At 41.8% G+C, this 20,745-nt stretch overlaps 2 protein-coding genes across 2 annotated transcripts; both read right to left on the bottom strand.

Annotated features, from left to right (window-relative positions):
* Positions 1-1,868: 1,868 nt before the first annotated feature.
* On the bottom strand, positions 1,869-5,411 carry rhogd (ras homolog gene family, member Gd). Its single transcript, XM_077578969.1, has 2 exons — positions 5,336-5,411; positions 1,869-4,770 (listed from the first exon to the last, which is right to left on the bottom strand). Exon 2 carries the CDS (start codon positions 4,739-4,741, stop codon positions 4,166-4,168), a length of 576 nt encoding a protein of 191 aa, XP_077435095.1. The 5' UTR covers positions 4,742-4,770; positions 5,336-5,411; the 3' UTR covers positions 1,869-4,165.
* A 1,135-nt stretch (positions 5,412-6,546) lies between these two features.
* fhdc2 (FH2 domain containing 2) lies at positions 6,547-18,226 on the bottom strand. The gene is made up of 12 exons (XM_077578963.1): positions 18,110-18,226; positions 15,756-16,292; positions 15,123-15,184; positions 11,613-11,715; positions 11,343-11,428; positions 10,984-11,084; positions 10,727-10,797; positions 10,484-10,591; positions 9,512-9,582; positions 9,297-9,414; positions 9,033-9,197; positions 6,547-8,948 (listed from the first exon to the last, which is right to left on the bottom strand). The coding sequence occupies exons 2-12, from the start codon at positions 16,215-16,217 to the stop codon at positions 7,107-7,109; spliced, it is 3,189 nt and encodes a 1,062-aa protein (XP_077435089.1). The 5' UTR covers positions 16,218-16,292; positions 18,110-18,226; the 3' UTR covers positions 6,547-7,106.
* Positions 18,227-20,745: the final 2,519 nt, after the last annotated feature.

The following is a 20,745-nucleotide window of genomic DNA, read 5'->3' on the forward strand; positions in this document are numbered from 1 at the left end:
AATTTCCTTCACACTCTTCTGTGTTGCTTTGAAATCTCATTTTCTTTCGTCCTACTGGAACACTTTTGATTTGAATATGTTTTGAGACTTTTCCCAGTCCCGTCCTGGTGTTTTTCATCCATATTCAAATTTTTACGTTGGATTGACCAGAACAAAATCTCCCAATTCAAATATGTGGGAAAGTGTGTTGAGACTAGATTATAGTTTTGGAATTTTTCATTTTAGTTGGTTTTTATTTTGTTTTTTTAATTGAGTTAGTTTGAATTAGTTTTCACTGTGATTCTTTTTTTTATGCTTAGTTTTGGTTGAGTTTTAATTAGTTACAGTATTTTTTTTTAAAGTGTATCACTTGTGCAATAATTAATGAACACCATGGTAAAATAAAAAAGTTACGCATTTCTTACCTAGCGTCGCATTTCAGCTGATTAAAATGAAATAGCGGGAGCCAAAAGTCAAGCAGGCAAAATTGTCAGCTCAGAACGACGTCATCTGAATGTGCTTTTCTATTGGCTGCTGCTAGACGATGTCACTTCTGAGTGACACACTTTCAAACGTCCTTATTCCAGTTAATATCGAAATCAATATATTTAAAATCACATTAAACATCTATGCCTATTAAATCAATTACCTAAGACTAAAACGAAGGACATTTTCGCTATAATTATAGGTAGTTTTGTAAACATATAGTGTAGTTTCAGTTAGCTTTCGTTTTTTTTAAAAAGCATAATCCTTTTTATTTTATTTCGTCAACAAAATGTTATTTATTTATTGTAGTTTTAGTTCTTTTGTTAGTTTTAAATAACTAAAATATATTAACTTATTTATGTTTATTAACTTTATTTTGGATTTATCAGGTGTCTAGTGTTGGAACGCGGCCAGCATTAGCGGGAAACGTCCCTGACGTGTGAAACCCGGAAGTTCGTGGCATCTACCCCACACCCCTTTTCAGAAGAAAAAAAAATACTGTATAGAAAATGTTATAATTCTCATTAATGGTGTAAAAAACAGGCTCCTTTGTGCCAAGGAGTGAACTAAAAAGCCAACATCTGGGCATGTTTACCTGTAAACATAAATGTGTGACCTCAAGTGGCCCACATCTCAATAAGCCGCTTTCGAACAAACACCCGCTGCTTATCCCGTCTCATCTTCTGCGTTCATCACAGTGGCGAGACACTTTTTCTTTCCCAATAGCAGTAAAACATAAGCCACGAAAAAGAAAAGGTCTAAACACACAATCGTCACTTTCATGGTTGTAAAGCACGCAGGCACGCCTGCCTGGGAACGGAAACGGCTTCTAAATATTGCACCGGCGCTCTTCTAACGAGCTTGAGGTGGAGCGCAACACATCTGTCATCTCGCAGAGCCACCACCCAAAGGTCAAGGGGATTTTTCAACGTAAACAGCTTGCTGAGTATTCTGCAAACGCCCGCCCGTCCCTGATTGAAACAGTTGGTGTCTGCTGAGATGACTGATGGCGCTGGAAACGTTTTGGCAATACGCCATTAACAATTCCTTATGTGCTGCGGAGGAAAATGGTTTTGAAGAACGGCCTCATTAGTGAAATACGTGGGCTGGACTTGGTGTCTGCTGTGGACATCTAGTGGCCACATATTGTAACAACATCCTGTTGCTTCACACTTTCTTAGTACCGCGTAGTACAGTGAACCCCCGTTTATCGCGGGGGATGCATTACCCACCCTCATTAGCTGAAAATCGGGTGGGTACAAAAAAAAAAAGTGTATCGTCAGCTGTGGATCGCCTTGACCACATGCATGAGCATCACTTTACACTAAAAACCCATATATCAATTGTTAAAAAAGAAGAAAAAAAAACAATAGCAGGGGAACACTGTACTGACAACACCCAAGTTGGTTTGAACCACCATTTTATTTAGCATAATTTAAAATCATCTCACTGTTAGTTCATTTATACAAATATGCTTTGTTATATATAAACAATTACAGATCTCTACAAATCAAGTTCCCAGTGTAAAAGCGTAGTACCACGCGCGTGGTAGCATACAGCTCTGGGACGCAGACACGAGAGCCCACAGGTGTATGTTCCACTTTTCCAACATATTTGAATGAAATCAGGACATCCGGGTTAAAGGGGAATACAAAATATATATATTTTTAAAAAGCTGACCACAGTTTGTCTAATTGTGCATTTACATTCAACACAACATTTTGACTTAAATCAGCCCTTTTGCTGTCATTGCGCTTAGGTTGTTACAGAGCACAATAAACCAATTTAACACAATCAACTCCACAGTTTAAACAGTTATAGTCGCTAAGAGAATGCAACCGCTTATTGCTGACGATAAACAAAAAATGTTAAAACTGACAAGGCACCTTCCACCAATGCAGCTATTGCTGCATCATGCCCACCAATGCAGGGATATAAACCACAGTGAGTTTAAGAAAAGAAAAGGAAAAAAGTGTGACTGTGGTGCACTGAGATGTCGCTTCTGCAGCTGTTTTATCGAGCGCTGCTTACTGGCAGGAAGAAAGTAAGGCTCCGATGACCAAATGTGAAAGTCATTGCTTGGTGGGAGCGCTTAAAATGACAAAGGGGGCACCACTGTGGCTTTTGGTTTGGATAAGGCATCGTGATCACAATCGTGACAGTTGGGATGCTGCAACATGCTGGAAAAATTCACACAGCAGCAGCAATAGCCCTTTTTCAGTAATGATATGATCTTAAAAATAAGATGTGTAAATACTGTTAAACGTACAGTGGAACCTGCAAAGTTGGCAACCAAAAATGTTTTAGGAGGGAAAAAAAATTGCCTTGATGGAGATCAAGACGTGTGATGTCACCAAAAGTTCTGAGCGCCTCGTGGATTATTTTTCTCTCACCACATGAGCAGAGCAAAGAGGGCATTGAACAGGTGAGTAGTTTATAACCGGTAGGAATGTGAAAACATTACCTGAAGCTATTTTTGTATTCAACTTACATTAGTTCCTATGGATGAAAATAGTTTTGAAATTGGAACATCAGAATAACAAGACGGCAGGTTCCACTGTATTCCGGTAAAACAGGATATGCACGATAAATCATGCGATCGTTGTCATCTGTTGGCGTTTTGTGCAAGGTGACAGTCACGGACATCATGATGCAAGTGTGTTTTTTAACACCTTTAGGAACCAATAAACATTGGTGATTACACAAAAATATATTTGGCCACTTAGGTTTAAAAACATTTGAGGAGGAGGAAATTCAATATGATCGGAAAATCGAATTTCTGTGATTGGGTCGAGGAAATCCAATCGTAAATGAGGCAAAATGGAGTGCACTACTTGGCTGCAACCAGCAGAGGCGCTGTTGCTGTCTAAAGACTGAAATGCCGTCGACTATGTGAAGCTAGCTAGCTACATCCGCGCTTGGCCGACTCCTCCCAACACTGCCAAAGAACCAGGAGTTCAGAACATTCTGAGAATACTGATCACTGACGTGAAGCCAAAGGCCCATCTCATTCCAAGGGTCAGGAGTCATTTGTTTAGGCACAACGGAAGTGGGACCTTACGCCTTCCTCTTACAAAGCTGGTTCTCCTCTTCCATGCGTGGCCGACGTCACACCGAGCACACGCTAGTGTTGGAACGCTAATCGCCGCTGCCGGGAACTGGCCCTTGTCCGGGATTCACCCCAAACCTTTCTGGACTTAAGTTGCTTGAATTTAAAAAAAGCTTCTCGCCCTCTATATGTCAACTAAATAACAGCCACAGTCACAATGCAGTTGCTTGAGACTCGCGAGATGCAACCTAAGTTTGGAGTATGAGGTAGTCACTAGTTCTCCACCTAAACAACAGTAGATCTCTTCTCTCCAGTCAAACAGGGCAGCTCGGTTTAGATGGAATTATGGCTTGTGACAACCACGATCAGCGTTTGGTTACAAAGGCAAAGCGGGGATGCTATAAATCTAGAACAAGTGTAACGTGAAGAACGGGTAAATATCAAAATTTTAAATGTAAGAAAAAATACGAGATCCACTTTTTTGCCCCCGTTTCGTCAAAGTCACTTTGGTGATGATGGCGTCGTAAGGATGAAGCCCTCCTGAGGATGAAGAAGAAGCTGAAAATGAAGTCTTCAAACTGCTCGAGGTGGCGTGGAAGCAGCCATCGTTCGCGTCTGCGGATCTCCACAATCCAAATCCGGGGAGCGTTATTACAATAGCACGCATTTCTTGGTGTTCTTTTTCGTGACGGGGTACAAAACCGCTCTGACGGCCTCTGCAAACACCTCCCTGACGCCTTCCTGCAGCAGCGCCGAGCACTCCATGTACTTGACGGCCCCGATTTGCTTGGCCAGGGCGTTTCCCTGCTGCTGGGTGGTGGGAGCCAAACTCTGCTCCTTAAGCTTCTTCACCGTTTCCGCGTCTCCCCTGAGGTCCCTCTTGGTGCCCACCAGCAGGATGGGCACGCTGGGGCAGTGGTGAGACACCTCGGGGTGCCACTTGTGTCTGACGTTGGCGTGAGAGGAGGGGCTGCCGATTGAGAAGCAAATGATGAAGACGTTGGTCTGGGGGTAGGAAAGAGTACGCAGGCGGTCGTACTCCTCCTGGCCGGCCGTGTCCCACAAGTTAAGGCTGACGGTACGGCCGTCTACGCTCATCTGGGCGCTGTAGTTGTCGAACACCGTTGGGATATATTCTTCAGGAAAGGCATTGGTGGTGTACGAGATGAGAAGGCAAGTTTTCCCTACTGCCCCATCGCCAACCACCACACATTTTATGGTCTGCATCCTGCCAACGACCACTGGGGCTGCAGCACCTAAAAGCAAATATACCTGGGTAAGCCCAAATTGCATTTTTTTCTGCACGAAATTCCACTTCAAAAAGTTTAAATAGTCCTGAAATCACACTACAATATTCAATGCAGTCATGCGTGCATCAACGAGAACGCAAACAGGCTAGCCAAGGCTAGATTTGCTAAACGTCGTTATGGTAGAGCAGTGGAAATGGGAGGACAAGTTCACGCATTCACCAAATGCTGACGTCGGAAGAATTGGACGCACACAAGCAGGAACGGAAACGCACTGAAGCGAAAGTCAGAATGTAAACTTGTAGTTATTATCGCTGGGATCTCGTCAACTACGAGCTAGGCGTTCCCCACTGGTGGATAGCATCAGGCTAAGGAACTAGCGCGTACGCTAGCAGCCAAGCTAGCCATTTAGCAAACAATTTGATGAATTTATATGACACTCCGGCGACAAAACGTCTTTTTATCAGCACATGAAGCTCACTCGGCCATACCATAATATTTACCATGTCCTAGTATTTGTTTTATACGCTAACGTGGGCTACAACGACGACATTTTAAGGACTTTGTCACTTACCGCCACTTAGCTAGCGATCTCTTCTGCCTGGTATCGTCAATCACAGCCGCATCCGGGGAGCTGCCCAATACGAGTGACATAACAGAATGGTGCAAGCTGGGAAATGTAGTTTTTATTTTGTGGTTGGACGTTTTACCTGTCGCTAGATGGTAGTGTTGTCTACTTCTAACGTTGTTTTTTTTGTAGCGGCACAAAAATACTGCCATCACAAACGGCAGCCTTCGAACGAAAGCGATTGTATCTCAATTAATCAATTGAACATTAGTTAAATAAAATATGCTTACAAATGTGTGCAAATGGTTAGAATTGGGGTCACCAACGTTTTAGAATCATCTACTATCCACTAGTTTGATAATTCACTCCTGAAAAAAACACATTTGCTCAAATTATTTTATACTTTTAGTTACACGTTTCTATGCATAGTTTGGAAACTGATAAATAATGCAACACTAATTCTATAAATCTCTGCAAGTGTTACTTCAAGGGAGAGAGTCTCCAGTTTAAAAATAAATACAGGCACTTATAATTGCTTAGTTGACCATCCATCTCCCTCATATATTAGGAATAAAGCAAACAACATTTATTCAAATGCCCATCCCTTGGTAGACGCGTACTCAAATTATATGAGCTTAAGAAAAAGAAACACGAAGCATCAGGTCGTGTTCAAATCCATGGAGAACCAACAAAGGCCCTCAAAGAGGGATTACTCTGGCTTGCACCACTGGAGACCCACTGATGATGTCACCTTTACACACTAAGGTTAAGAGGCCACTGTTGTGCGACAAACCGGACACTCAAGAACAAAAAGTGGCACCACTTTATTGCCCTTCCCAAAAGGCTCTGGCGTCACTGCGGCCTGTGAAGAGAGGGTTCCCACTGGGACCCCAACACCCGCAGTCAGGCTTTGCCCCAACCCCCGCACCCCTTGTTTTGGCAGGAATAGCCCCGGAACGTCTAAGGCGTCGCCATGACGACAACCGCCTACAGAATTAGAGCAATGGAATTGTGTCGAGATGCGACAGCGAAGCCCGATTCAGAAGAAATAATGGTGGCAAAATGTCAGAAGATGGCAAGGTGTGTTTCTGTAGTTCACAAGGAGGGTGGCTTATGGTTCCCGAATTATGGGTGTGTGAGCACCTTGATGAAAGTGTGCATGGTTGAATATCGAATAGCAGTTAAGAGTTTACACCACTGGAATAGAGAGAAACACGTTTGACCATACCACCTCCTTTATTCATCATTTACATATCCACAATTATACAGTGAACAGCCAATGCTGTTAAATAAAGTTGTAATCTTTTGATACAAAAATTAAAAAAAAAAAAAACACACACACAAAGTCTCCTCACTGCCTCTTCAGTTGGTGCACAATAGGAGGATAAGAAGTTTGAACCAAGACACGATAAGAAGACAATAATTTCTTATAGCAGAGGGCTCTCAGTGTTCGAAATACAAAAGGCCACCGATTAATACACTTTAAGAGCACAAGCGGTCGGATTGGGCACATCGTGATGATTTGGCTCTTTGTTGAAACACCAATTGAGTTGCATCCTATTGCCTGCAAAGGATACACATTGTAAGATGAGGTAGAGCTTTAGAGGATTTACTCTTCTACTTGTGCATGAGACACATGACTTCATGTGACCCAAATGATACCAGAACCCTTATAGATTAAGCATCTATAAGCTTAATGTCATGGAACTGATCATGTACAGAGATAACCAGCTCTGCGTAGACTTGAGAAAGGCATAAAAAAAAAAAAAAAACTTTTTTACTTCCACTGTGGCGGAGTTGTAGGAGGTCGAAGCATTTTGGAACCAGGAATTCGTGAAGGGTTTTTAGAGGTAGGACAGGCGCCTGCGTTGGTGGTCTTCGTGTTTTTATTCCGGGCTACGGGCATGACGGCCGTACGTATGGTCTTAGCTGTGGCAGAAGACGGACTGTGGGCCGGGAGAGCCTTGGCGGTCGGTTGAGTCTCAGAGTTGGGAGCGACCCGTTTCGATACGCGGAGGGGACTTCCTCGAACGAATGCTGACTGAGTCCTGCCTGATACCTTCTCTGTTGTTGGTCTGTCCAAGGTTGTCCTGCGGGTCATGGGAGATTTTTTAGGAGTCTGCGGATCGTTTGCGGTCTGCGGTCTCTCTCGTGCACTGCCGCTTCTTTTCACGTCCGCATGAAGTGAAGCTGGTTGTGTGATAGGAGACGAACCCAAGGACAATCGTGAGGTCGCTGGGTGCTTTGGGGACGATACCTGGGCGCGGTTTGTAGCCTCAGTTTTGGGGCGAACTCTTGGAACACCCGCGCTATTGGAAGGTCCTGCACGTGACCCGGGTCCTCTCTTAGTCCTGATACCACCACGTGCAGGAACCTTCAAGTTGCGACTCTCCTCCTTTGACGACGGTGAAGCCGGAGTTGTCGGATCAACCTCCCTCTCTTTCCTCCACTTGGAGCAGAGGCTCGGCCCCGGTCGCGGGTTTGGGGATGTTGGCGGTGACAGTGAGTCATAGGATCGGAGGCCTTTCACAAGAGTGTGGCACTCGAGAGTTTCCCCCACACGGGAGTACGACCTCGCGAGCTCCCTCTCCGGACTCGGAACACCCGAGCTCTCCTCTGGATGTGACTGGCTGAACTCCGGGAGACTGGACGGTATCCAGTTGTCTTCCACGGGAGTCAACAACCCTTCTGTGTTCAACTGCGTCCTCAGACCCTCGTCAGGCGCAGACGTAGCAGCACTTGCTTTAATCCCTTTGTTTAGTGGCTGCAAGTCAACTTTTTCTGTATCATTAACAGATAGACGTGATTCTTTCTCAGTTCTGCGATATCTCAATGATGTGGTGCGGTTGTCACGATGAAGTATTCCACTCTTGGGACCAGACTGAGGTTCAGACCCATCAACCCGACAATGGTTTAATTTATTCTGAAGTGAATGATTCCTGTCAGTCAGGGACATTCCAAAATTATGTCTATGGCTGGAGTTCTGGGTTTTAGCACACAGGGAAGGAGTGTCTGCGTTGACAGCAGCATTTCGAGGGGAGTCGGGTGAAAACTCAGTATTCTTGATAGCCTTCTGCTTACGTGACATTGCCTCCTCTTTTGTACGTCCACTCATTTCTGATGCCTCATGTTGCCCAACCGCCAACCGGCGTCCACGTTGCGAATACGATCCGAGGGATTCTTGAACAACCTCTATACACCGATCGATCGCCTGGAATTGGCTAGACTGACTCTTCTTGTCACTTTCCAAAACACTTCCTTGACCAACCGGAGAACAAAAAACATCCATCTCTGGAGAGCTACAAAGCAAGGCGGATGTCTCATGGTCAGACGAGCTGCTTGACAGACAGCTGATGGCCGTCAGGCTGCCGGCCAGCTCTGAGAATCTCTTGTCGCCGGACAGGTGGTGAGAGTACCTGCGGGTGTCAGAACTTCTCAGGCTACGCCGGCTCCAGGTGTAGCTCAAGTTCTTCTCAAGGAGTCTCTCCAGATCATTTTGGCTCTCCTGACTGTGGCCCAGGTCGAGACCTGTGCAGACGGCCACCGAGCGACGCTTTTCCATGATCTCCCTCTGACGTTCCAGACGTTTCTGCTCCTTCAACTCGCGCTCGGCATTCTCCTGTAGCAAAAGAGAGAATTGCGTATTTCGCTTTGAATCTGCCTCCATAATGATTAAGACGCTTATTTCGTTTGCGGATCGAACCTTGACAGCTTTTTGGAAGCGCTGGCAAAATAAGTCAAAGACCTTGCACGCCTCCTCGAGTTTAAACGTGCCGTCATCTTCACAAAAAAAATCCACCAACGCTCGACTTGACATCCTCATACCCTCAACCTCATCCTCTGCCTCTTTTAGACGCTCCTCTGTCACCTAGGCACAGAAACAAGCACTTTTAATAAACAATCAATTTGTCCATGTAACTTTTCGAGAAAAAATTGGGCAATGAAGGCATTAATCAGCAAGTCTTACCTCTAGGAAAGATTGCGCATGCTGCAAAATCTCTCCCTCTGTCAGGACATTTGCTTTCAGCGCCAGCACTTTGCTTTTTAACTTGGATAAATCCTCCAACACAGACTCCTCGCTTAACCTACATTTAAAAAAACAATAACGTTAAAGAGACTTTTACACCCTAAACCACGAGGCCTATTTTCACAAGCTTGTCTCAGGGGTGGGAAGAGACTGACCTAGAGGCAGCACCAACGTGGCCCAGTTGGCTAGGAAATGACAGTAAACTCTGATCCTTCTTCACAGCTTCCTGCGGAGACAAACACAAATGATTAGAGCTATTGTTCCAAATGAAGTGAAATTGTAATTTGCAAATGCTGCCAGAATTATACGCTCTGAGGATCAGTCTGGCTACAGACTACATATACTGTGCATATATAAATATATACATATATATATATATATATATATATGTATATACTGACAAATTAATTTAAATTGTAAAATAACAACAAGAAATTAATTGTATCACACCCTCTTGAACTAAGCCGTACCGGATCGGAAATCCACTGACTCGAACCGAATTTAATTACTCCACTCTAAAATTAAATTAAAATACAATTGAATACAATTAAAATTAACTCATTCACTCCCAGACAATTTCACTGAAGCAACCCCCTTCGCTTCCGACTGTTTTACTGGATTTTTACTGATTTTGCAAAGTTCACAGAATATTCAGTTCTATTGCTTAAAAACATGGAACCTACCAAAAGATTAGAGTCTCTTCTTTCATCAGGAAAAAAAGTAAAAAATAAAATAAAATTATATCTGTTTCCGTTTTGCAGCAATTAGTATTAGAACATAGCTAAGTTTTATCATTATTCACCAACCTGTTGCTTGTTGCAACATTGCCCTGGCTGATCTTTTATACTCTGCTGCCACCTGCTGGCCATTTTATTAAATAACTACCATTGCTTTAAGCAACCTTCTTCATGCCAGAAGCTCTATCAAATCCTTCTGTAATCTCTAGCATAAAAATAAAAAAACATTAAAAACGTATAAAAACATTTTTGGGAGTGCAGGACATATTTATACGTTTTTGGGTTTGAATCGTATCGCACAACATTAATCGTCTTTTATTGGAGAGAAGCACACCCCTAATATATATATATATGCATAGAGTAAATGTGTATGAAAACACAAGTTCCTACCATAGCTACAAAATGAAGCAAATTCATGCCGGGTTTGTTCGCTTTGGTGTCAGCCAGTGTGAGCAGTGATGAAATCCGGAATCCAGCTGCATTCCCCGAGTAGCCACCCTGAGCAATCGCACACAAAGTCAGATTAAGACACAGATGCACACTTTGTGACAGTTTAAAAACAAAATTCAAAATGCATCCGGCTCAGGAGAAGGAAATATAAATACTGCACAATATATAAAGAGGGTGACTCACTGCATTCATGTAGTTCCCTGCTTTAAGCACCAAACGGAGGATGGAGTGCAACTCAGGACAGCTAAGCAGTTCTACGGGAGACAAAAATAAGCACAATTCAGTAAGCAACCGAGCCTGACTCTTAAAACACGAAGATAACCTGCGTTCTTTGCCCTCGACTTACCACCCTGAACTAATCCTATATGTGAGCGTTGAAAAAGAGTCAAGACAAAGATCTTTATAGCGCTAGAGTACATAACTCCCCGCTGTTACTTTACCTCTGGCCGCCTCCCTCAGACATCTGGCTGCCACACACAGAGAGGTCAGAGCCGGGTCAAACTCTTGCTGTAGGATCATGGCATCCAAACGAAGGCGAAAACTAATGGAAGGGGAGCGAAAGGGGGACGGATGAATGAATAGGCACGGATGAGTGATGACGAAGACAAAAAGGCACTCCTGGTCATCACTTAAATAAACACACGTCATTTCAAGAGGAAGCACGTGAGTCACCGACTACTCAAACTATGAATCAAGCTGGAATAACACGCACACAAAAAAACAACACACTGGTCTAAGGGGGGGGGGGGGGGGGCATGCTGGGTAACAGTATCCAAAGCAGGGCTAAGGTGGAGCGTACCTGGGGACCTCCACCAGCAGGAGCATGAAAAGATCGGGCTCTCCAAGCCAGCGACGTTCGCCGCTGAAGCTCCTCAGGCGAGATTCCTGAAAGAGAACAGATGTTGAGAAAAAGCCAGCAAAACAGATCGCTGTTTAACGGTGGAATTCCAAAAGCTTTCACCAAGCGCCTTCCGACCAAACACACCGCATCTAACAGTCAACTTTTTGATCATCCTAACCGGAGCCAGATGACGACGGGATTGACCCCAGAAGTGAGGATGCACTTTACCTCCTCGCTGTCGGGTAGCAGCTTGCAGAGCTCCGTCAGCTTCTCTGATCCGTAACGGTCCCCGTCTCCGTGCCTGATATCCTCAGCTATCTCCTTAGCCGGCCTGTGGGAGAAAAAAAAAACAAAACAAAAAAAAACACATGAAATGTGCTGTGAGTATGACATCATGCTTGCAATGGGGCTACCAGATTTGTAATGGTGTCATTTCCCAAACCCCTCCTGTGAGCAATATCGCTGCTTTGTTTTCACACAATGACGAGATAATGAGGTTTTTTTTTCCCTTTTCTTATCAGTCAACGTGTAGACGAGGGGCGAATGGTTGACGCCGCAGTGGAAACTTGTGTCTGTCATGCTCAACGTGTCTGGAGTTTTCTTCGGGACGTCAAAGAAAACTGATGTGGTTGACTTCCGGCTTTCTTACCCAGTGGTGCAGCTCACTTTTTAGTTTTCCCATTAAGCTCATCTTATGGGCAATCTCGCACCCTTGTACTGCTACAACAGCTTGCTGCTGTTTATATGTACACAGTGTTTAATTCAACGTTTAGAAGCGGAACTGTAAGTGTTCGGTTTAGGTGAACGGTGTGGGATTTTTGGGTGGGTTTTAGGTGAATTAGTGAATACACACTCACACATTCTCACCCACATACAAAATAAAAAAATTAAAAAAAAAAATTATAAAGAAAAAAGAGAGAGAGCAACATGTCAAATCCGTAAAATTACCGAATGAACAATACTGAGCTCTCCAGAAAAAGAAAAAAAAAAGAGAAAACAAAAAAACAAAAAAGAAGCGGAACTGTACGAAATTTCAGATACAGTGGGTACGCTTACAAACTTACGGACTTCATTCCGTGATTTGCAACTTAAAACGTGCTTAAATCGAGGTAACTTTTCCCATTGAAACGAATGGAAATACAATTAATTAGTTCCAGCCTCCACCAGAAATTATTATAACCAGTTTTTTTTTTTTGTAACGCAAAAAGCGGTCCAGGGAAATGGACCTTTTTTGCCTAGTTAATGACGCTGAAGGCAGCCATTGTGACAATTGTGAGTGGAGAAGCACACAGAGAAGACGTATTGATTTTTGTCCAACCATATTCTTTAACCAGGAGCAAATGTTCTACAAAAAAAAAAATATACAAAACTTGAAAAGTTTGTAAAATGGGCCATTCGTATTTTGAACTCTAGGTTTCACTCTATTAGTCTTATAAATGCTTGCTTTTTTATTAACTATATATGGTAGCCTGCCTCTATACAGTCATTGCCATTGACGACTATAGACGTCAAAAAGAAATTTTTACTGGGCTGGCAGCAAATGAGGTAATATACGCACTCCCTTGTCACAAGAATAGGTTCGGTCAAACAATCAGTAGATATCCAATACCAGAATTCAATCCTAATAATAATTTCCTTGAAATAATAGCTGGAATTTAGTACATCTGCCAAGCTCTACATTTCAGCACACAATAATAACAACATAGAAAGATCACTATTATTACATTTGCGTGATGATCGGGATAAAGTTGCGGAAATGCCCCATATTTTTTGCTTTCCTTTTTCGAGCAGCCTTTTTGAACGAACTTCACATCTGTTGGTTATTTTCCATTTGTGGTACCTTAGCTTTTGCTGTGAACAGAACTTGCTTTTTTCATATTCCCCCTTGGGACTTGGAAGATTGGCTTCGTATCCTTTTCCTTAATGAGAATTTTATACTTTTATACACTTGCCAATGAGAATAAAATATCATAAGCCGTTCTTTGCCAGGAGTAATTATTTATAGCTTTTTGATCTCAATAGATTTCGCCTTCGGTGCATTGGGAGTGTATTTTAAAAAAAATATATATAGTGATGTTTGTTCACATGCACTGAAAAATATAGATGTTGTTGTAACTGATGCCGCATTTCAACAAAAAAACTCAATTTGCGCTGACAGAAGTCAAGAAAGCTCCAGACGAGACAAATGTTAACATAAAGAAGACGCTCTCTTCACGCTTGGGACTCAGACACAAGTCTGGACAAATCCAGGTTTGAATAGACACGATGTTCAGTCTACAGCAACACAACAAGTCGTCATTTGAACAAATAAATACTGTATTACGAAACAGCTCTTATGCCCATGGGAAGTGTTGCTTGGAGTCAAACCCCCAAAAAATTAAATAAGGAGAGTGGATGACTCAAGGTCACCAGCGAGGTCACTCCCATTCAGGGGTCACCTAAACAGGAGACACCCTTAGCAGGTGTCAACTCTGACTCCCAAGCGTTAAACATGGACACTTAAGGACATGCAGTCCATCTGTTCCGATTAGGGCCCTCCCCCTGCACCTGTCCCACTGCAATATCGACAGGAACACACCCGTGACACTCGCACCCCCCCCCCCCCCCCCCCTTCTGCCTTCAATCGTCTGACACCAACGCCATGCTGTTTGATTTATGGCCATTCCAGTTAAGTGTTGTCCCCCTCGGGCACAATTGTCTGTTTCCTGCACTAAATGATCTCAAATGGACTGGATTAAGCTTTAAGAAAAAGATGAAACCATAAAGTACTGAAATAATATACGTATAATTTTTTTTTTGTTTATTATTATAATTCTGCAAAAAAAACGAAACCAATTTCTACAAAAATCTGTGACGAGACAGCATGAGCTATGGACGCTCTCATTACATGTTAGTGCATATCCCAGAATTTTTAATCACTTTTGATAATGTTGCAAGAAAAGCTTCTTTTTTTTTTGCCAACATTTTACACAACGCCTCAATGTATAATGCATTAAACTTGCTTATGCTGATCCAAAATAAGGGTAAGCATGACGAAATTCCCTTGACCGACAATGGAGAAAATGAGCAATTAATGAATTATTTTATTATTATATATATATATATATATATATATATATATATATATTATTATTTATTATTTTATATTTAGAAACATTTCTAATATAACAAATTACTAGGAAATGTATGTTTTTGCACATACTGTCGATATTTTGTCCGTGAATGGTTCTAAAAACGAAAACAGCATAGCTGACGTCATGTATTTTTTTGTTTTTGTCATCTTTAGACTTGTAAACTTGTTGAGACTGAATCGACAATGCCGCTGATGGTTGCAGCCAAGTTCCTTCCAAAGAATAAATTAATCTACACAATTTGTACCAACCAGTTAATCAAGTTATATATCCGTCAATTGGATAGTGTCATCTCATCATAGTTGCTATATCAGTCAAATTAAAGAAATGTCTCATTATATTATTATTAATTATTATTATTATTATTATCTCATTTATGTTTTGTTTTTTTACAAGTGTCTTTTATTTTTATTTTTTTAATAAAAACTTGAGAACCAATTTTTAAATAAAAATAAGTGTTACAAATATTTGAAGAGAATTCAATCACATTTAAAAAAAAAAAAAGTCATTTAAAGGGATTTCAATTATCACTTTTTTAGTATTTAATATTTGCTTTCAACATCGCAAGCCAATAGTTCCAGTTTTAGCTAATAGGAAACGGACTCACATTTTAAACTGGCGAAGAAATATCCCAATGTTCATACTGCGTTTGGAGTCCAGTAGCGAGATCTGTAAAATGAAGGACATATTGGAAAATATTACAATGAAAATATTAGTTTCTGGAACACATAAAAAAAAAAAAAAAGCTGGGTTGTTTTCCTAGCCCACTGAGAAGGTCGGGTTGATTAATTTGACCCAGCAGATTGGGTTGAAGATTGGATTTGGACAAGATGAAGAGTTGAAGCTGGTTGATATTTTTGTGTACTGAAGTTGAGGTCAATCCAATGTAACAGATTTTTTAACCACACTTATGCTAATAAAGAGGTGACCCATTTTTTGGTAGCTTTAACTCGTCAGTATGGGTAGCTTTACCCCTTGTTTGATCTAAATCTTGACCCAACATGCTGGGTCAAATCTTCAACCCAATGGCTCAAGACAGCTCACTGGTTTGTATCCCAGTTGGAGCAGATCTGCACCAGCACAGTGGCCTAGTGGTAGAATGTCTTCCCTGAAACTGGGATTTCATCCGTTCAATCCCCAGCAATGTTCTCAGTCCCTTTTGGACCCGGTGATTGGTTAGCTATTTCGCCTAATTTTGGGTGACTTTTGACCCAGTGGGTTTAAGAATGCACAAACTGACCTCCTCTGGACTATCCTGAGGAGTTCTGCAGCGTAACAGAGCACACCGTCGTCTCAAAGTGTTGCTCCTGTCCTGAGGCTGACTGTCCGTCTGGCCGAACAGCTCATCCAGAGAGTGCAGATCTATGGGGAACTCGTCCTCCCCCGGGCCCGCACCGCTCCACACGCTCTTCCTCCCCTCCACCTTCTCTTTGGGGATACGCTCCCAGTTGAGCTTCCTCAGCCGGTTCCGACGGGCGCAGTCCGTCTGGATTAAAGGCGATGAGGGGGCGGGCGGAGGCGGCGGAGGAGGGGGGGGAGGCGGCGGTGGCGGTGGCGGCGGAGGCGGAAGGGCAGGCGCCGCCGCCACCGTGCATGAATCCATGACTTGCACTTTCACTGGCGCTGGGTCGTCGGGGATAGGAGGCAGTGTTCCATGAAAGGCACGAGATTCCTTGAGGGTGGGACTCAGGTTGATAAGCATAGGGGAAGGTGGGGAGGGAGGGGGGGCGCTACTTGGTTGGAGACATCTTTCCAAGCTCACAGGTCAAGGGTTCACCTACGCAAGAAGACAACAAAAATAAATCTCAGGCGATTACTGAACGCAAAAAAAAAATGGAATTCATTTGAAAAGAGGCAATTCACATTCATCAACGTTTCACAATGTAAATATGCCTGAGTTAGCTAAGTTAAGCTAATTTTCATTAAGTTAAGATAAGATGTAAGAGCCAGTCTAAAATGCACATTCATCAACGTTTCACAATGTAAATATGCCTGAGTTAGCTAAGTTAAGCTAATTTTAATTAAGTTAAGATAAGATGTAAGAGGCAGTCTAAAATGCACATTCATTAACGTTTTACAATGTAAATATGCCTGAGTTAGCTAAGTTAAGCTAATTTTAATTAAGTTAAGATAAGATGTAAGAGCCAGTCTAAAATGCACATTCATTAACGTTTTACAGTGTAAATATGACTGAGTCAGCTAAGTTAGCCCCTTAGGAAGTATTGTGACTCGTTTTGGGTTTTTTGATGGTTCTGAGTCTGACCAAGCCATTTCTAAATAAAATAACCCCCTCCACACCCCACGGGTTAAGCTAATTTTAAATAAGTTAAGATAAGATGTAAGAGCCCGTCCAAAATGAGGCATTCAAATCGTGCATCAATTTACAAAAAATATATTTCCTGTACAAGTAGCCTCACTCAATGATGGCAAATTTGTCTCGACTTCAACCACTGTTTTGAGTTTTTTTTGTTCAAGACGTTTGTATTTGTCTCCAATTTAAGTTCAGCCGGGAGAACATTTCACAGCTTAAGCTCCGCGATAGCAGAAGATACCGTCCAAAAGTTCCGGTGGTCCATCTACGAGAGCTTTGAAGCCTCACCGTGAGGTTATTGTGAACCATAAGGGACCCAAAACGGAACCCTGAGGCACTCCTAGGCTATCTGAACGCAGAATAGACTTAATATCATAAAACACTGTTCCCTACCTTCCGGGTAGAACTTAGACCACACCAGAAGAGAAGAAATCAGGCTTCTCCTGGGGTTTTGTTTGCAGCAGTAGGAAGCCACAATTGACCTCACCTGACAAACGGCCTTGGCCTTTCATTAGCATAAGACTTTGAGCTTGAAATATAAACATTTGCTTCAACTTTCCAAGCAAGTTCAATGTGTTTTTTTTTTCTTTAATTATATGCTGATATGACTTTTGCACAGTAAGCTGTTTAAACTGCTTGTCCCGTCCTGTTCTGCTGACACACACCTCCAACGTGCACCTACTCCCTTCTAATTAGAATAGATGGATACATTACCGGGATGTAGCGTGATGCAAGTCTAACCGCACAAAAAAAAAAAAAAAGCACTGGGTGTAGACTTGACATTATTATTTTTTTTTCTCTCCCTCGTTATGAGAGGTTAACGGCTAAAAGCTGGTTGCACACACTTGTACCGGCAGGTTTAAGCAGGATTAGTAATGCAATTAGGGTATGACTCAGAAGTCTGCATGCTGGTTCAAAGACGAGTTGTTCATCACAACGCGGAGTTTGGACATAAACACTGTAAGTGTGACTATTTGGTTTGAAAGATAATGACGACTTCCAGCGAGAGTCGCCTAAGTTTACTGCGCGGAAGTTTTTGGGGTTTTTTTTCTTCCAAATTCTGATTTAATGTAAACGTGAACGCGATTGATAACATACACGCACACACCAAATGTGAGCGTAATTTAGCCATACAAAAACACAAAACAGCATATTCGGACCAACCCAATTTTCTGCGATTTCAACTTTTCCACAAGCTGTCACTCTAATATGAAACATAGCCCCGTTCCGTTAAATGACAAATCACGACGCGTGACTTTGAGCCCGGTCAAAAGTTCACTTACCTGATGTGAGCGACCGAAACGACTCCCAAGAGGTAAAGCACCACTTTAAACGAACCTTTCACTTTTGCTTTTCATCCCGGTGAACAGACAAGCGATCCACCCGCTGTAGTCAACTCGATACGTAGTGAAAAGTTGCTGTCGGGGGCGCGCAGGCGCGCTCGCGCTCTTCAGGCTGATGCCTTGATTGCGTCCTCCCAGTTTTTTCCCATGGGGCGGATTTTTAGGGTTGTCAGGTGGGAGCGCGATCGGCTTCACGCAGCTTTGGTCCACGTCTACTGTTTGGTTTTGGATTTGGACGGTCAAATGAAAACAAAAAAAATGCAATGATTTTCATACATATGGAATATTGTGTGACTTCTGACGTGTGTCCCCTGCAAGCACTGTATAAGAGAGCGCTGAAAGTCCTTGATAAAAAGCCGCAATCATGCAACATACTGGAGAAATATGAGTTACGGCATTGTTTTTATTCCATTTAGGCGCACCACTTTTATTTTTACTTGACACTTGAATGCTTAATTTGTGCAGCAAGGAGCGTGCAAAGGTTTCAGGTATCTGATCGCATTTTTGGACTCTCAACGATGAGTTTGCGCCTTGAGATATTTTGGAATGCAACTGTATTGATATATGCACTGCTCGTGTTTTTTTTATATTGATTGTGTGATATTTTATATATATTTAGTTTCATAATGTGACGTGACTTTAGTAGTAGAGCATTTTTATTTTTTTTTGTAACTACTGTATTGTAAGTCAATCCAGAATTTTCTTTACAATATGTTGTATGTGCCATCAACAGTCTAAACACATCATTTTTGATTAACTCATTCACTGCCATTGACGCCTAATTTTTAATCATCTTTTTGTTTGTTTTTAATCGTGAGTTAACGAGTGAAGTCACGCGATTAGTTACAATTCATTTTAATCACCTGATGCCTCTAATTTTTGATGATCTTTTCTTCTTCTTCTTTTTTTTAAAAAAAGAAAATATTTTTAAAATGATTATTAGAAATTAGGGGCGTCAGGCGATTAGAATTTGTAATCGTAATTAATCACGATTAATCACAAATTTTATATCTGTTCTAAATGTAAAATAAAAAAAATTATAGGTTTTCATACTCTTGTTAACAAAAGCTGAAAAATATGTTAAACTAATAGAAATAGTTAAAATGATTTTTTTAAATCTATATCCATCAATGGCAGTGAATGAGTTAATATTGTGTTTGTGAAATATGAATAAAGCAGCAAAATCTACGTTTTTATCCATCTCCGAGGGCAGCCATTTTGCCACTTGCTGTCGACTGAAAATTACATCACAGTTGCTCAGGGCTCAGGTAACGACCAGTCACGGTTCAGCTTCAGAAAACAGGTGAGCCGTGATTGGTCCAGCAACTGTGATGTAATTTTAAGTCAACAGCAAGTCGCAAAATGGCCACCCTCTCAGGTGATTAAAAACGGGTAGATTTTGCTTCTCAACCCATACCACAAATGCAATATTTATCACAATGACATTTTTTGATTTGTGGGTCTGCATAGAACATATTATAAATATTTTTGGGGGGTTGACTTCCCATTTAATGTTAATAATCAAATTAAATAGAAATTAATTTCAATTTTTATCTTGAAATCAGATCAGGTTTGAAACCACTCCCTACTTACTATGGAAAGCCGCTGAGCATTTAGGACCGCATATAATAGAGTATATGATTTGTTGCCACCCATCCATCCTGTTCTGCTGCTTATCCTGTTCACGGTCAGCATTGGAACCAATCCCAGCTGATTGAGGGGGTGGGGCACATCCTGGACTTGTCACCAGTCAGTCAAAGGGCACATATAGCGAGACAAACAACTACTCACATTTCCATTTACGCAATTTAACCTATAATGACTGCTTTTGGAAGCCTCCTGTATATTCCCCCCCAAAAAGTATAACTAATTCAAACATCTCAATCTTTATTAACTCATTCAGTCCCAGCCATTTTCGCTGAAGCAACCCCCTTTGCTCCTGGCTGTTTTACTGGATTTTGACAAATTTTGCAAGGCACCGAATATTGTGTTCTATTGCTATGAAAACATGGAACCTACCAAAAGAAAGATTAGAGTCTTTTCTTTCATCAGGAAAAAAGTATATTTCTATCTGTTTCCGTTTTGCAGCAATTAGAATTAAGCTAAGTTTCATCATTATTCACAAATCTGAGCTTTTTTTCAACATGGCCCTGGTTGATCTCTTATACTCTGCTGCCACCTGTTGGCCGCTTTTGTAATAACTACCATTGCTTTAAGCGTTCTCTTCTGTTCAGAGGCTGCATCAAAGCCTTCTGTATGCTCTAGCATTAAAAATAATAATAATCGTATAAATATGTCTTTGGGACAGTGGTAATATTTAAAATAGAATGTATTCATATGTTTTTGGGAGCAAATGAGTGAATAACAGTTTGGAACATTCACGGCTCTTCAGAACGTGAAACGTCTGGATTTTTTAGCAACTTTCTCTGCATTCAGGACATGTCGAGGACAACTGTGCTCAAGATAAAAACATTCTGTCTGATGTTTTTCTTGAAGTTAGCCGTTTGGACTGGGTGGCAGGATGCCTTTTCCTTACAACTTGGTGTCACTTCAGAATTGAAAAAAAAAAACAGGGG

The sequence above is a fragment of the Vanacampus margaritifer genome, chromosome 10 (assembly GCF_051991255.1).
Source record: "Vanacampus margaritifer isolate UIUO_Vmar chromosome 10, RoL_Vmar_1.0, whole genome shotgun sequence".
NCBI classification, from domain to species: domain Eukaryota; kingdom Metazoa; phylum Chordata; class Actinopteri; order Syngnathiformes; family Syngnathidae; genus Vanacampus; species Vanacampus margaritifer.